Source organism: Camelus ferus, chromosome 7, assembly GCF_009834535.1.
Source record: "Camelus ferus isolate YT-003-E chromosome 7, BCGSAC_Cfer_1.0, whole genome shotgun sequence".
Taxonomy (NCBI): domain Eukaryota; kingdom Metazoa; phylum Chordata; class Mammalia; order Artiodactyla; family Camelidae; genus Camelus; species Camelus ferus.
This window is the reverse complement of record NC_045702.1, coordinates 53,172,074-53,188,007: the sequence shown is the minus strand read 5'-3', so window position 1 is coordinate 53,188,007 and position 15,934 is coordinate 53,172,074. Positions and strand designations below refer to the sequence as shown.

The 15,934-nt window shown below is 35.0% G+C and overlaps 1 protein-coding gene across 6 annotated transcripts in view; it reads right to left on the bottom strand.

Annotated features, from left to right (window-relative positions):
* The window catches only part of DGKB (diacylglycerol kinase beta), a 588,496-nt gene that overhangs the window by 140,988 nt on the left and 431,574 nt on the right, over positions 1-15,934 (bottom strand). For all 6 annotated transcript variants that reach the window (XM_032483924.1, XM_032483922.1, XM_032483923.1 and 3 more), the window contains one exon: positions 11,139-11,334. In XM_032483924.1, coding sequence (XP_032339815.1) covers positions 11,139-11,334 — 196 coding nt within the window. The remainder of the gene's footprint in view (positions 1-11,138; positions 11,335-15,934) is intronic.

Below are 15,934 nucleotides of genomic sequence, written 5' to 3'. Positions count from 1 at the left end.
TTCAAGGGACATATTACTCTTAAAGACAATCGACACTATGGTTGTCCAGGAAGAGCAGGCATTGCCATTTGAGATAAAACTTAATCTCAGAAGGCAAAAAAATATGAACAAGGATTATACTTTCTACATTTAATGAGAACCTACATATCTCACACTCTAACTCTGAGAGAATTTTTCCTTTTTAATTTAAAAATAGTAGCGTCAATCACTACCAAGAGTGAAGCAACATATGCCAAGACAATAAAATAAAAATTCAAAGTCTTGAGACCAGGCAAAGAGCTTCTGTGAGAGCTGTGAGTGACCTGTGCTGCATCTGCACCCCTGCTGCCCAGGAAGAGTGCCTGAAAGGCAGGAGACACTCAGCTTCATATAGAATCACAGGGCTCCACCTCTCCCTTGCTTACTGAGTCTGCATTAAAGGGCCGTAAATCCTGTTGACAGTTATTACCACATCTATTGGCACACAGTCAGTACCAGTTTGGAAAGAGTTTTGCAGCCTAGCTAAGGCCAATCATCTGTCCCCTGTACTCTCTTACAATTTATTTGCACCCGGCAGGCAGCACCCCACAATGCCACTAATTTGTTAGGTAGCTGGTACTTTCTGGTACAACCTACTTTAGAGAGGGCTCTAATACACGTCTCTGTGAATCACCAGTAACGCAGTCAGGGGGGAGACAGAAGGTTAGGAGCAGCAGGTACGATGTGAACTCATTGCTGAGGTGACTTGGTCTCGGCTGCAAACTCAATGAGTGTGGTCATGGGCAGTTTGTGTATGTGGCTCCCAAGGAGTCAGTCCTGTGGCACCACAATCTTAAGATCATTGTGAGGAAGTGAGAGCTGGAAGGTGTGTAACCAAAGGGAGTGCAGAAAGCAAACAATGGGTTCCATAATTCACCAAGAGGAAGAGAGGAATGCATGAGGAAATGAGACACCAAGAAACTAACCACCATAAACAAAATATTTCGAACACCCCAACACCTGGAAAGTAGCACAATTACACCTACTTGGGGATCAGAAGACAGTAGCTTCTGAAGATCTGTAGGAAAGTTTTGTGCCAATACAGTATCAACTTTTTTTGGATAATAAGTTTACAAAAGTAACATATATAAAATACTCAGAAACCAAACAGCAAAACTAAAAAACAAAACAAAAAGAGCAATGGAAATCTAAAATAGACTATCATAACAAAACAAATAAGATAATGACCTATACAATTCCTTTAAAAGAAATAGGTTTCATTAATAAAAAGGGCAGAAAAATGTATTAGTGAAGAATTATAAAATAATACCTAACTACACAAATATACAAAGCCTCATATTCAACCTCTGACTCAAAATAGCACTGTTAATATGTCAGCCTGTTTTAGTCACATACAGTTAAAATGAGACATACAGATGAACTCATTCCATATCTCTAAGAGTTCTTCAAATCCTACACACATTTAAAACTGTTATTTAAATTTGATACAATTACTGTCTTTTCAAAATCAAATAGCATCTTTCATGCTTTTATACCGACTAAAAGATGCACTGACTTCTTGCTTCCCACTGAGCCCCCTAGACACCGGGGTACTTCAGTGAGCTGGTCTGGGCGAAGTTAAGACAAGACTACAGTATGAGGACTCTTAGGAAGAAAGTGCTTATCATCAAGTGTAGAAAGCTTGGCAAAACCATCAATGATTAATATATTATTGCATTATTGCTCACTTACTTACCAGACAGATTTAAGATAAGAGTTAAGGTATGCACGTGCACGTGACTACGAATAGCTCATTTCACAGCACTACCATGTTCAAATAGGAGGTGATATGTCTTTGCTCTATTTTCTATTGAAGTCATATTTTTGTGCACGTGATTTTCCTTTTAATTTTGACAAGACACTTAGTCACAAAGCTCATGAACCTTTCCTGCAGTAAATTTTAAAATGGAACATTCTTGGATAATGGTTGATTTTTTTTTTAATCTCTTATTATTCTCCTATTATTCTCCTAATAAGATACTTTGAAAATGTGAATGCCACATCTTTAGTAAGAAAATGTCTGATATGGTATTTTGGATGGAGAAGTACAAGTTCTCAAGCATCGGTAGGGAAAGAGTCAATATGCTAAGGCTTTAACTATCAGAAGAGACATGGTTTTAAAATCATTGTACATAAAAAGATAATTAAATACTTTTTGTTACTCAAAATTAAAAAAATATATTATGTTTGTTTCATTCACAGAAATTGAGTTCTACAAAGGACAGCTGATTCTTTCATTAAATCAGAATCAAATTACTAATTTCAGTATTAATGATTAGCTTTGACATGTTTAAAAAGGGTAGAAGATACTTAACAGACTTGTCTTCAACCCTGAGATAAACAACTGTTCAGGGAAATGGAACTGTTCAAGATACATTTTCGTTCTGCCAGTCTGTGAAATATAATATAATTATTCTCTTTTAATGAATCTCTCAATGAATAGCAATCTTTCAGAACTTGAACAGGTAAAAAATGTAATGATAACGGGTGAGAGCAGCTTTGTAAATAAAAAAGACACAATGAGATTGTTATTTTGTGCCATGTTATGGGATAATTAGGGTAACAGTGCAACATCCATCAGGCATTTGAACTTTCTCAGAAAAGCTCCCTAGGGCTCATTTAAATTACTTATGTTTATCCATAGAGATTTTTAGTCTTTTTTCAAGTGACTGTCACTTTATAACATTCAGGCCTCAATCTTTAGCTCACTCTGATTAACAGCTGTATTGCACAGCAGCCAAAAGGCACTGCATAAAATAGACACCAACCCCCGTCCCACCCCCAGTTTATGAATCTAGTTTATCAAAGGAAGAGCCATATAACGCTATTAAACCAGGAGAATAATTAATCAGTGCAGAGGAAATAGTGATCTAACGAATCTCTATCAATTTCCACAAAAACAGAGTTGGCTGGATTCTGTCCAAGAAGCTATCATTTCTATGTTAACTAGTTCCATACAATGAAAGACTGTATTTGTAAAAACTGAATTCGTGGCAATGGAACTCCAGTGGGTAGTTGCTTTAGTTAACTCAAAGATACACACAGCACAAAGATAATGAAAGTGGATGGTGGGGTTTCATTCTTTCAAGAATCAGGTCTCTTTGATCTCTGCTGGGCCCCCTGCACCCTTTGGCAGTTAGACAAATGCCTGAAAGTAACAGGTACTAGATTGTGGTGTTTTCGCCACATCCACTAAGGTAACAAGAAAATAGTACTTCTAAATAGAGAGGGGTAAAATAAAAGTTCTCTCCTGGCATGACGTGATTATCTCTAAATAAAATGTCACTCCAAATGTGCACTTAAATTTTCATTCTCAATGAGATTATAGTTTTTCTTGCCGACTGTTTTCTATCTTGATGGAAAAGAAAACATGGTTTTTAACACAAACAAACAAAAAAAATAGAATCATAGTTAAAAATTTATGTAGCTGATTTCATGTCTTTTTGATAGCTCTTTCACGCCTACTATTCCTTTAGAATCCCCTCTAGTTTATTTTCCTATGTGCTGATTATAGAGTAATTATTTTAAATTCCCTGGAACACATCCAATACCTGAGCTTCAAAACACCAACCTCAAATGAAAAAATTATTATAGGGCTTTGTATTTAGGACCCTTTTAAGATTGGTCTCATATTCGGAAGCTTCATGTGATGACTATTTGAAAGCATGCTCTACAAGTGTTAATTAGTTGAGGGTTGTAAATCAGCCAATTTTATTTCACTCGCAAATATGTTTTATATTTCTACCACGCATAGGCTAAATTTACTGAAAATTATAGCACAGTTTTAGCCTGGGTTAGATGACCCACCATTATTTCCAAGAGACTGAGGATGGGATATTGTATCACAGAAACAAGTAAGATGGTTGTTTTATCACTGACATCAACATCATAGAGAAATGACCCATTAAAGCATTTATACTTTCCATCCTTCTCTGAAGTCACAATTAAAATCAATAGCCAGAAATACAGAAGAGTCTCAGAATAGCATTAGCATTTTGAAACTAAAGAAGGTATTCTGCTTCAGAAGTCAGAGAAGGTAACAGCTGAACCTTAACTGAAAACCTCAAGGAAACAAATTCCTTTCCTTCTGCCCTTGCATCTATTAAATTGATTGCCAAATCATGTATTTTTTCAAAATGTAGCTGCCACTAAAATCTCATTTTTTTCTCAAGTTTTCCCAGATTCATTAGGTGAAAGCAAGTCGCTCCCTGTTCTGCCGTCCCTACCTACCCGTTCCCTGGGTTTTCTCTATTTTCCTCATTTCAATTTGTTTTCAAGAATAAACCTTTAATTGCAATGTGTGAGAAAATATCACTTTCCTGTTTAAATGATTATGTATCTGCTTTCTTATACCCCAAATGATTTTGTGGCCTTACCAATTTTACTATAAGAAGTTCTAGAAAATTATACTGCATGTCATATTTTGTTGCTAGAATTATACTGCATGTCAGAACATTTGACCATTGAACCTGGGGTGAAAGGTGATAATCCTAGTCATAAAATGGTATTTTATACAGCTCCAGAAGGGATATGAGAATATTCTAAAGATTATCATCGGTTTTGTTACTAAAATATTAATTTATTCATATTAATGGTTTCTGCTTTCCAAATTTCTAGGAGGCCAGTGGTTTGTCTGAAGTTTTTACTAGTGTTACGACAAATAGAAATTTCATAAATGTTTCTTAAAAATACATACGTTTTTATCGGACAGCTAGACCAAATATGAGTACATGACCTTATATTTTTGAAAATACCCTTTCATTTTTACACACAAGAAATACGTCTTGTATTTTTAAATTTCTTTTTACTGCTGTTTCATAAGTTTTAACGAATGTCTTTAGTTAAAAATGGAGAACCAATACATCAAGATATGCAGGTATAGGATGCAATCTTCAAATGCAAACAGGAATTTCTGTATTTAGATAACAATATTAGGTACCTGCTATTATTCGCATTATCCATTGCTGGAAAATTTCAAAAGAGGTAGTTTAAAAACAACCAATTAGAAATTCATTTTGAGACATCTCCTTAAAGGTTACTAGAGAGCAAATGTTTGGATCTATCTATTTTCAACCAACGAAATTATCATGGTATTAGTATATGCATAGATTTTTGTAAAATGCAACATCTCAAATGCCATGATCTTTTTTCAACAATTTTAACATCCAGGTATAATAATGCAGCATGAAATCCTTTTCTTGCTTCTAAATTTAATTGATTTAATCACTGAATTTAAATGCTTGGAAATTGTTCTGCTTGCCGGTGTTTGAATGCCAAACACATCATCTACAGTTCTAAAATGAATGTTGCAGTTATATTTAGACAACTTAAAACACTGCCTTCTAAATTACCCTAGATAACCCATAGAAATGTCTAGAAAAACTGATAATAATGCATGACCAATGTCCATTATCATCAACTTCCAGTTAAGTATAACTTGCACAAGGAGTAGGAGGTATTAGAGTCCTACTATTTAAAGTCTTTGTGCAATTTTCTAAGCAATGCAATGGACAACACACACAGTCCTCATTTTAAAGGTAAAGACCTTGAAGCCAATAACCTTGTTTATCTTCAGTAGCAAAAGAAATTCAAGTTTTGTCAAGCTTTCACAGACATCAACTCATTTATTCTGTTTGATCAATTTGGTTTGAATTGACTTTTTTTTCCCTTCCTACTTCTTGAGAACTTCAAAAAAATAAATAAATAAACTAAGTCATTTGATGTAGAGAGATTCCTTGACAGCCAATCAGGTACATAGTTTCTCCCCTCCAGCTCCTAAAAGAATCAGGGTTTTAGTTTTCCCTGGGACAGTGCACAGACATCAAATAAAGTGAGGTAGGGGAATGTGCAGTGTAACGTACACGGAAAAGCTCATTTTGGAGGAAATGATATATAGTAAGTTTTCAGCAAGATGATGATGAATAAAAATAATGTTTACACTAAGTATTCAAAATTGGGGCTACACAAATTATACGATGTGGAGAAATCTGTGGTATTCACCTAGCAGAGTTTCCTCTACGTTAGGCTTTCTTGTACCACGTTCACAAGTATTGCCATATCCAGGTACCTCTTCTATTATTTTTCAGTTTTGGCTTTTGCTCTATTTTCACTTTAAAATTTATTTTAAAAATAAAATTATTTTAAATTACAAATTAAGAAAAAAAGTACCCCTTTTTCAACAGTAATAGTACGTACAAAAACTAGATTTAAATTCTTGACCTGTGTAGTGCTTAAACTATCTCAATTTTCCATCAGTGGAGTGCACACTACCCTTGGAGACATTCCGCTCAAAGAAAAGGATTAGCATTGGTAAATGGAAATAAAATCACTGAAAACTTCATGGACAATATCACATATTAATTAGTTTTTAATATAAACTTTTTCTAGCTGTATCCGTATGTGGCGTGGACAGTCACCTAGTGAATGATGTTTCAAGCAGGAAGTCCAGCTGTTCCTGACAGTACCTCCCTTAGCCTCTGGCAAATGTTGAAACTCCACAGTTTGAATGTAAGTGCTTTGCTCAGTGGTTTTCAAACTTTCTAAAGCAGTCAACTTTCTCTCTCTCTCTCTTTTTTTTTTTTTTCAAATGAAGCAATGTTTTTAAAAAACAGTAAATTAATGAAAAATTAGAATTGTATTTGTACAAATACACTTTAGAGATTCAAATTGGGAACACATGGAATATAATCAATCTATGAGAACAATGGAGTTATTTTGACGAAGGCAGTTGCCATGTCCGAGGCATCCTAATTTTCACTGATGTCTGCTATTTGTTTTTGTTGTGCGATACTGGGACTATCCTGAACCAGACAGGTAAGTCATTGTAAATGACACAAACTTTCTTACATCTCACTTGGCAGTCTTGCCTCATTCTGGGTTCATTATTGGAAAATGGTATAGCTGGACTTGTATCTTCAAAGCTAAAACCATTAGAATCTCTAAAAACTGCTCACATTACTTGAGAGGTCCTCACTGGTTGAAAAAAGAAAAAACATTTTTCACAGGTATCCTTTTAACAGTTTTTCAGCTTCATCAACACAGATTTACTTGCTGTCTGGTTCAGATATTAATTCAAGTTTCAATCAGTCTAATTTATCTTATTCTGCATACTTAGCTGAAACTTTGTTTCAATTTCACCCCTGCCTCCTTAGCAGCAGTCGTGAGAATGTTTATATCATAAATCTCTGACAAAAGTACACTTGATATATAAGCTAGTACAAGCTTATCATTTTGGAGAACTAGCTAACTAATGCAATTTTTTTATGAGCAAAAAGTTTTCTGAAAAATGATTTCCATTTTTATTAAAAATATTAGTATTGTCACCTTGTTTTCACTTCCATTGATTGTTATGCACTGTTTATTACTTGTGTCAAACAGAAGTATCTGAGCTTGTGGACTTTCTAATTGCTTATGAGTCACATATGCTGTGGTGGTAACGTACCCAACCCATTTGTACAATTATCCTCATCAAACATGCAAAGGTATATTTTAAATGACCGTTGCAGAGGTACAGACTTTCCAGTGAATGTCACAGTTATTTGTTTATTTGTGTGTTTATTTAGCTGTGTATATGTGTACAAATGCACGTGTGTGGATATGCAGAACTAGGCTTTGATCCATCCATCCATGGATCAGTCCACCCATCAGCAAGAAGAAGAGGAAATGGAACAGGAGGAGGAAAGGAGGTTGTTTTCACCTGGGAACACAATTTAATGATTTGGGAATTGTCAATGTGACAAAACGGTTTTATAGAATGCGCGTTTGTGAGTTTTTATTATAGGTTTTTTTTTTGGTTATTGCCCTAAAATATGGCAAAAATGAATATGAATGCAAGTTTTTTACAGAACTTCTGAAAAATTGTAGTTATAACTTGGCAGAACACAGTTTGAAAAATAATGGTTTAGCTGAAGGCTTTTCTTTCTTTTAAAATTCAAATAACTTTTACTCTCACCTGCAACCAGTCATTTATACACTAATGTGAATGAATCTATAAGACATCTTTCTGAGGCTTAGATTTAATGCAGAAGAAGAAGCAAAGATGAACTCAGCAAGTGAAAACAAGGGGAAGACGGAACACAAAGGCTAAGGAGCACTGCGGACCTACTTGGCCTACTTTCATCGTTTTGCTTAAAGGCCATGCCGTCTGTATACGATTCGTTCATTTGTACTTCCAAAAGAAGAAAAGAAAAACAAACTACAACAAAATCCAAACCAAACAAAAAGACAAAGCCGCAAAGAAATGTCTACTGAATTACATAAATATATGAATACATTTTAGAACTGCTTCCAACTGTTTGAGAATATTTTGCTGGAACAATAATGTAATTAAATTAACTGCTTATAATTTTGATCAACTCGAATTAAATCAACTGTCAATTTCCAATCAGTGAATTTATTCACTGAAGAGACTATGATCTTATGTTGTGAGTGTCCTCAAGGACTTCAAGCAAATAAATTGTGCAGGAGTCCCAGATCATGCAGAGCAAAGCATAAAAGAGTATATAATACTCCAAACATCATGATGTACCTTTGGTCTGACATTTTTTTTCTCATTAAAATGAACTTGTAACTTTTTTCTTAATTTAAATACTTCTACTAAATAAAATAATTTATCTTTATTACAAGAATCTAGCCAGGTACGCTTCCCCCCTCTCCCTGTCACCAAAAGCTTTCTAAAGTTTATGGACAAGCATTCATTCTGATATAGTAAAAAAAAAAAAAAAATTAGTTTAAACTTCAAACTTTTTACAGAGGCATATCAGAAAAGCTGTTAGTTAAGATTTCAAGAAGGTGCATCTTAAAAAGAAGAAATTTACATTATTAGTTTTTTTCACTTACTTCCTTGTGTATTTTCTAAGAGTGAAATCATTAATTTGATCTGGGCTAAAGAAACTTGTTGGGCCAGAATTATAGTTCCTATATTTCATTTCTAAAGTCAATACCTATAATCATTTTGTGTACATGTGAAACTAAATCCAAACTTACAAGCATAGTCAGTTTAAGAAGGAAGAAAAAGTTGAGCCAAATCAGTTACAAACACACTTTGGTTATTACTCACACAACGACCTTCAAGAACTCTGATTTCTAATGTTTCTCCCCAGCTTTATACTGAGAAAAATGTATTCCTAAGTCACCAACCTGCAGGTTCTCACTTCTTTCTTTCCCAAGTTTATGGAAACCTGGTCCTAATGCTTCCTTAGTACTAAGCAAGAAGGCAGAATAGGAAGAGACCTTTTCCCAGGGTTATGGGCACTCACAAGTCTATTCAGCACTTCTGGCCGATTTGCCTGTGCTTTATTCCAAATGTGTATTCCTCAGAAAAGCACATAGAGGGGGATTAGTGAGTGGGACCAGCAGACACAGGTCTGCAGTAGCTCCACAGTGTACAGACACTTGTCCCGGTAGAGCACAGCCATGAGTTTTACAAACTTTAACAGCTCGGTGGGTGAATATAGCTGGCAGCTGAGCATTGAGAATCAATTCAGATACATGTCTGGAATGTCTACATGCAAAGGACATGCCAAGTACAATCTGTAGTGACCAAACAGAAAAAAAGCCTAGAAATTATTATATATTTATATCATATATATAACAGTCTTTTTTAACCCTATGGACTAAGTTACTATGTAACACATATGAACTCATTAACTCCCTTGGGAGAGAAGCAGAGATTTTTAAGTGTGATCTTAGTATGGTCTTTGGACTAATTCTAAAACTTAGAAATTTTTCATAAATTTTTTAAGAAATCAATTAACTTACATTTAAGTATAAAGGCAATATTAGTGTCAACAACTCCTAGAAATTAATAATTATACCCAATTCCCCTCATTTTAAAATTCATATAGCACAAACCTACTCATTTTTTCTATGCATTTTCTCCTTCAAAAAACCATTTTCCTGCATGTTTTCATACATTCATCCTGAGTGTGAAACATTTTAAATTTGATAGAAACTTTCTTTTATTAAATTATGCAATGCCTCAGACTTTACCTCTTTGGGATTACCTATTCATTTAATGGGCATCAAAACCTTCTGTTAGGGGCAGGTTGTAATAAACACATATTTCTAGTGGATACTTAATATGTTCTCCATCCATCTTTGTCAACCTTATGGTCACCACATTCCATATAACAGAAGTCACTGCCTGCTGCTGAAACTTGAATCAGATGCCTAAAGACACCAAAACAAAGCTATTTCCTACCACCATCAAGCCTAGCAGCCATTCTCAAGTTTTATTTATTTAAAGAAATATTATTTTTATTGGGCCCACAAGGCGATAACCTCTTCATATTTTGTCTTTGCTACATTGAGCTGAGTTGATACATTTTCTTGGCCATCTGAATGCCATCAATGGTATGATGTAGATTCCGGAAGGTAAAAGAAATATTATGGATAGTGTTCATAAATTGAGGCATGAGCAATTACTAGAATACTACTAATTTGATCTTTCTTTATAAAATCTATCAACAAGAATTAACTGTCACGTCCCAGTGTGAATTACATGACAATGGAGTTGAAAGCTGATCCGCAGCTATTCTACCCTATTTTGTTAGTCCTTCGCCCTTTCTTTTCCAGGTCTTCTACCTGTTACTAAATTTCTGGAAAACTAGAAGCAGATAACCAAAATTTACTGTGGAATTTTTAAACATGCCATTATATATGGTATTTCGGACAACAGCTCAATGTAAGATGGCTTCAAAATCATAGGCTGACTGCAGAAAGTCAAGAATAAAAAATCTTGCAACATACCTCAGCAGAGTCTAACCTAGGCCCCTGTTACAGCAAACTCAAACATCCTGACCAAGACAATCACATTCCAGAATTTAAGGTACAAGATAGCCTATATTATTTTCCACTAAATATCATATGTATTTTATTCCTTCTGGAAAGAGATATATCCAAAAAAAGGAGAAAAAAAAATCCATGAAAATATAGCCAGTTTATACATGATTTTAGAATCTATTATAGTATAATAGAATCACACATGTATATCTGATATCATAAACAATACAACTGCATACATATACGGACTGTAGTGCAATAGAAAACTCTTTCATTTTGAAGTAGCCCTCAAAAGCCAAGCAGGAAGCAACTTAACAATGAAACGTTAGGAGACTTACCTTGACTTGCAAACTTCAACTCTTTGGCATCTGTGAGCGTGGTCCTTTTGTCAGATCCTTTTTTCTCCATTCGGCGGTGGCTTCGTCTTTTCTTAGACTCTCCCCAAAGATTGGACCCTCCGTGCATGCTTGGTATATTCAAAATGGCAATTCCTTCCAGAGAGATGTTTATTAAGTCAATTTGTACTCCATCGCACTGATCAGTAAAGTGAGAAAAACAGAAACAATAAGATATTTTAGCTTTCTTCTTTCGCATTTCCTTATCTTTTAATAAGAATTTTTAATCTATAATCTTGCTCTTTCTAAATAAACCTTTTAAGAACACTTAAATGGTTACCCTGAATGTCAGTATAAAAGATAAAGCAGCCAATAACACTTACCAGGTATCATTAATAGTGTTTATAAACGATCAAACTAAACCATCAGTGAGTGTATCTTTGTTTATAGTAAGAAAACCTTTGCAAGGGACATACTTATTAAGTGTCTGCATATATAACCAGCTGCAAATTTCTAGTGTGTTATAAGGAGGTTGATTCTGGGATGTCTGGTCAAATTTCAGGCAGAAATTTTAGCGACTGTCTCCTCTTTAGAACACACCATAAGGCACTACTGGGGGAAAATAAACAAAATTCATAATTCATGGTCTCATTTTTGCGGGTAGAGACAGAAATGGCTCAAGAGACTTTTGAAAAAAGAAAAAGTGAAAACGGCGATTCAGAGAGATCTGAATTACACTGGAGTGGCGAAGGATGATTTCTTGGACTAGATTAAGTTCCAAGGACAGTGTTAAAGGCAGTGAGAGGCACGCTGTCTACACGAGTGTGAAGGACCAGGCCGACTGAGTGAAGGAAATACCAAGAGTAGCAGCACTGAAAGGAAGATCTCCAATCCATCAGCACAGAAACTTACAGCTGTTTTAACAATAGATTGGAAAATGAAAACAATTAGCCAGACTTTTTTGCTTGTCTGGTGACAAAATACCCTTTTGACTATGCTTTCCAGACAATTCTTTGCCATATGCAGTGGTCACTTTCTACTTTTTTGAATTTTCCGTATTCTTCCACTGATGGACACGTATGGAAAGTGACACGGCCATACTGTATTTCTGTAATTATTATTTACTTACTCATTTGCTTTAAGTTTTCTAAAGCAGTAGTTATTATAAATATATCCCAGATAGTGTTCTCCCATTTTCAGTTCTAAGTCAAGATGAGTTATAAATATCTGTGTTTTACAAACTTTGTTAGGGGTGTGCACTTCATAAATTAAAGCGTATCTGCAGTGGGACTGTTTTATTTGCCATGTCTTATTACAAAACAAAGAAACAGCAACAACAAAACCCCAGAACAGCTGACACTGACTTCATCATACCCTTTCTCATGGCAACCAGGATTTTTGAACCTAAAAAGAGATAATGCGCCACGAAAATTATAAAAACAAAAAACAAACTAACAAAAATCCTCTCTTTTTTCACATTTTCCTCATCTGAATCTAGTACTGTATCTGGCTCACCAAAGTATAAAAAGTGAAATAAAGCAACCTATCTTGAGCCTACTTGGCATGGCTAGAAACAAATTCTAGAGACAGTGCCAAGTTTTCATTCAATTTCTTTCAACGAGGGTGAAACCAAGGTCTGGTTGATGCCTTTTTTTTCTCCCTTAGAAACAAGTAATTTTTTTCCCCTCCTTTTCATGTAGTAAATTAAGATGATTTCTTTTTACTAAAGAATTCTGCTCATGTGTATACTCACTTACTGCTATATATTCTAGATAAACAGATATTAATTTCATAATTAAAAGTAATCTTGTGTAAATACCCTGCAGGCCTCAATGAATCAAACACATACTGTGTGTCAGGCCTCCCACTGTCTTCAAGTGGAATGTACTGGCTGGATAATTAGATAGTACATATTTTTTAACCTTATTTGCATGCATATTATATCTTTTGCACACTGACAAGCAGCAGTAACAACAAAAGTCAGATTACCACAGGGAATTCCCACAAAGAAGTCTTCATTCCTTATAATTTGCAGCCTAAATTAAAATAATTTGATCTTTGACAAGGATGAAATGTCAAGCAGAAGGGGGTCCTCTACAAGCCACGGCCTGTGGCTTCTGAAATCTGCCTAATTTATGTCAGTCACTTCTTAATACATATTTAAGTATTACACGAAAAAGATGATAAATATGCAATCTGACACCTTTGGTATTTCCCTGCTGTTAATTTATAAAGGTCTGGCTTCCCCCAAACTGACTAAAATCATTTAAATAACAGAAGAATCGTGAAATAAGCTGGAGTTGGGGCCCGGCTTCCATTTTCACTCAATATTGAACACAGCAGGTAGTGCTCGAAGACAATTATTTGACTAGGCCTTCGAACCCCACTGTGACAAGTTACTTTCAGAATTAGTGCAGGAGTATTCCTTTGTTCATCTGCAGAAAAGGCGAGCACGTTGCAAATAGGCTTTTTTTTTTAATTGAACTAGGGGAATCACATCTGACAACTGAAAAACATCAGTGGGTACTAGTATTCATGTTTTCACCCTTCACAGTCTTGTCACGTGTCGTTTTAAGGAAACAGTAAGTAGCGCTCTTGAAAGTGAAAAGAAAAGAAAAACAAAAATCCTTAAGAAGTCCCCCCAAAAAAGGACTGACGAAGAACACGGAAGTTCCTATGAGCGCAGGATAATGTACTTACATAAATGCCCATTTATTAATGGTTTGTTTCCACTAGTTCCTGACCCCAGGCTCCCTTCCTCTGTTTGCTTTAACGTTATGTTCATTAGTCTGGAAATCTCCAGCGCTGGGTCTGATGAAGACCAGGAATCGTAGCACACCGGCTGAGCGCGTGGAAATAAAAGCTGAGGTGAAGGCGATGAAGTGTAAACAAGTCATAAGACTGCGTCAGATAATATTTTCATCCACCTTGAAGATTTATGATTTTTAAAAAGGTAGCTACAGAGGAAAATATATATAAAAGCTTAAAAGCTAACAGCCTCGGTTAGTCAATAAATCCTGAACATTTTTACTATGTTGAAAAGACGTCGTTAACATATAGTGCGAGGGGGGCTGTTTGCAGAGTGTGGGGCTTGATGCCACTGTCCACTCTTAGTTTGAAATGAAAGATTTTATTCCAGAGACAAATTCCTCTAAAAGGAAAGAATACGGTTTAAAATTTTCTTCCAATGTATTTTAACCACAGTTTACAAATATACCCTGCACAATTTCATACAGAAGTGTTATAATGAAAAAGAACATGAAAAGGAATATATATATACATATGTATGTATAACTGAATCACTGTGCTGTATACCAGAAACTAGCACAACATTGTAAACCGGGTACACTTCAATTAAAAAAAAAAGGGATCAGAAGTATTAAAGACAAGCTTTTATATATGAATTTAGTGTTTCAGATTCAGTAAATATGTTATTTGATACGAATATTCAAAATAGTATTTTGAAGAACTTTGGAGAGCCATAACTGTGAATAATAAACCTGATGAGATATGATTAATGAGAAACCGTAAATATTTTCCCCTAGTGAGTCTAATTCGATGCCCAAGTCATAAAAATGATTCATAATTTTACTTAATGAAATATATAAACATTGTGTTGTTCATTGTTTAAAATGGCATGGAGTAAAATGACTTATCTAAACCTGCTGTTAGAAGAGTTTCTACAAATTCATATGTAACTCATAAGGCAAAATCATTTATGTTTTCCAGAAAACTGCAGCAGCAACCCTACAAATTGAAATAGACACACATAAAAAATTAAATATACTAGACACATATACACAAATGCCTTAATGGTACCTCTTGTGATGTTTAAGGCCACAATATTCTGCATTTCTCCAGTGATTAAGCTCCATGTTTTTTCAAATGCATTTTATAACTTTTATCTACAAAACACAGTGTGACATAGGGGCTCAGAGTATGCCTTTCAGATAATTTTAGTGTTAGCTGGCAGTCCAGTGATGGTGACAGAAGTGCTGATTGCAGATAATCCCAAGATATTTTCCACAGTGGAAGGGGAGATATAGCAGGTAAAGGAGAAGGAAGACAGAAGCAAATATGGAAAACAGAAAAATTTGAGACTGGCACCATGGATGTGCACACACAGTTGCTGAATATGTTGATAATAATAATAATATTATTACTGGTTCAAGATATCAAGCATTAGGCCAAAGTGTTAGCAGAAAACCACTTTAATTTTTCCTGGTTCCCTTTTAATTTCTGGGAAAGCCAGAAATTATTGGTGGAATATTAAAATTCTTACCAAAAGTTATCTCATTAAAAATAACTTCTGCTAAACACAGAAGAGAATTTTTCCCTTTGGTCACCTTTTACCTACCTCATTTCTTCCTAACTCTCTTCAGTAAGGGAAAGTACAATGTATTTATCATAATGAAATGATAGCACCACCTGATCCCACTACATTTCTTGTTCTTTCATGGAATAAGGAGTTATTCTTTGTTTTGGACTTGATGAGTCCAATTTTTGTTTCCTATGACCATCTTTGTGAGGTCCACAACTGTAACATCTCCTTTCATCATTGCTTCTGGAATTTCATTGCAAAAAAACTAAAACAAAACAAAACAAAATCACCTGGGGTGCTTTAGAAGAGAGGGTAGATCTGAGTGTTCTTATCTCACACACACACACACACACACACACACACACACACATATCAAGAAGATAGGAAGATACTTTCGGAGGTGATGAAATGCTTATGGCTTTGATTATGATGGTAGTCTCATGGATATGTTCTTTTCTCCAAACTCATCAAGTTGTGC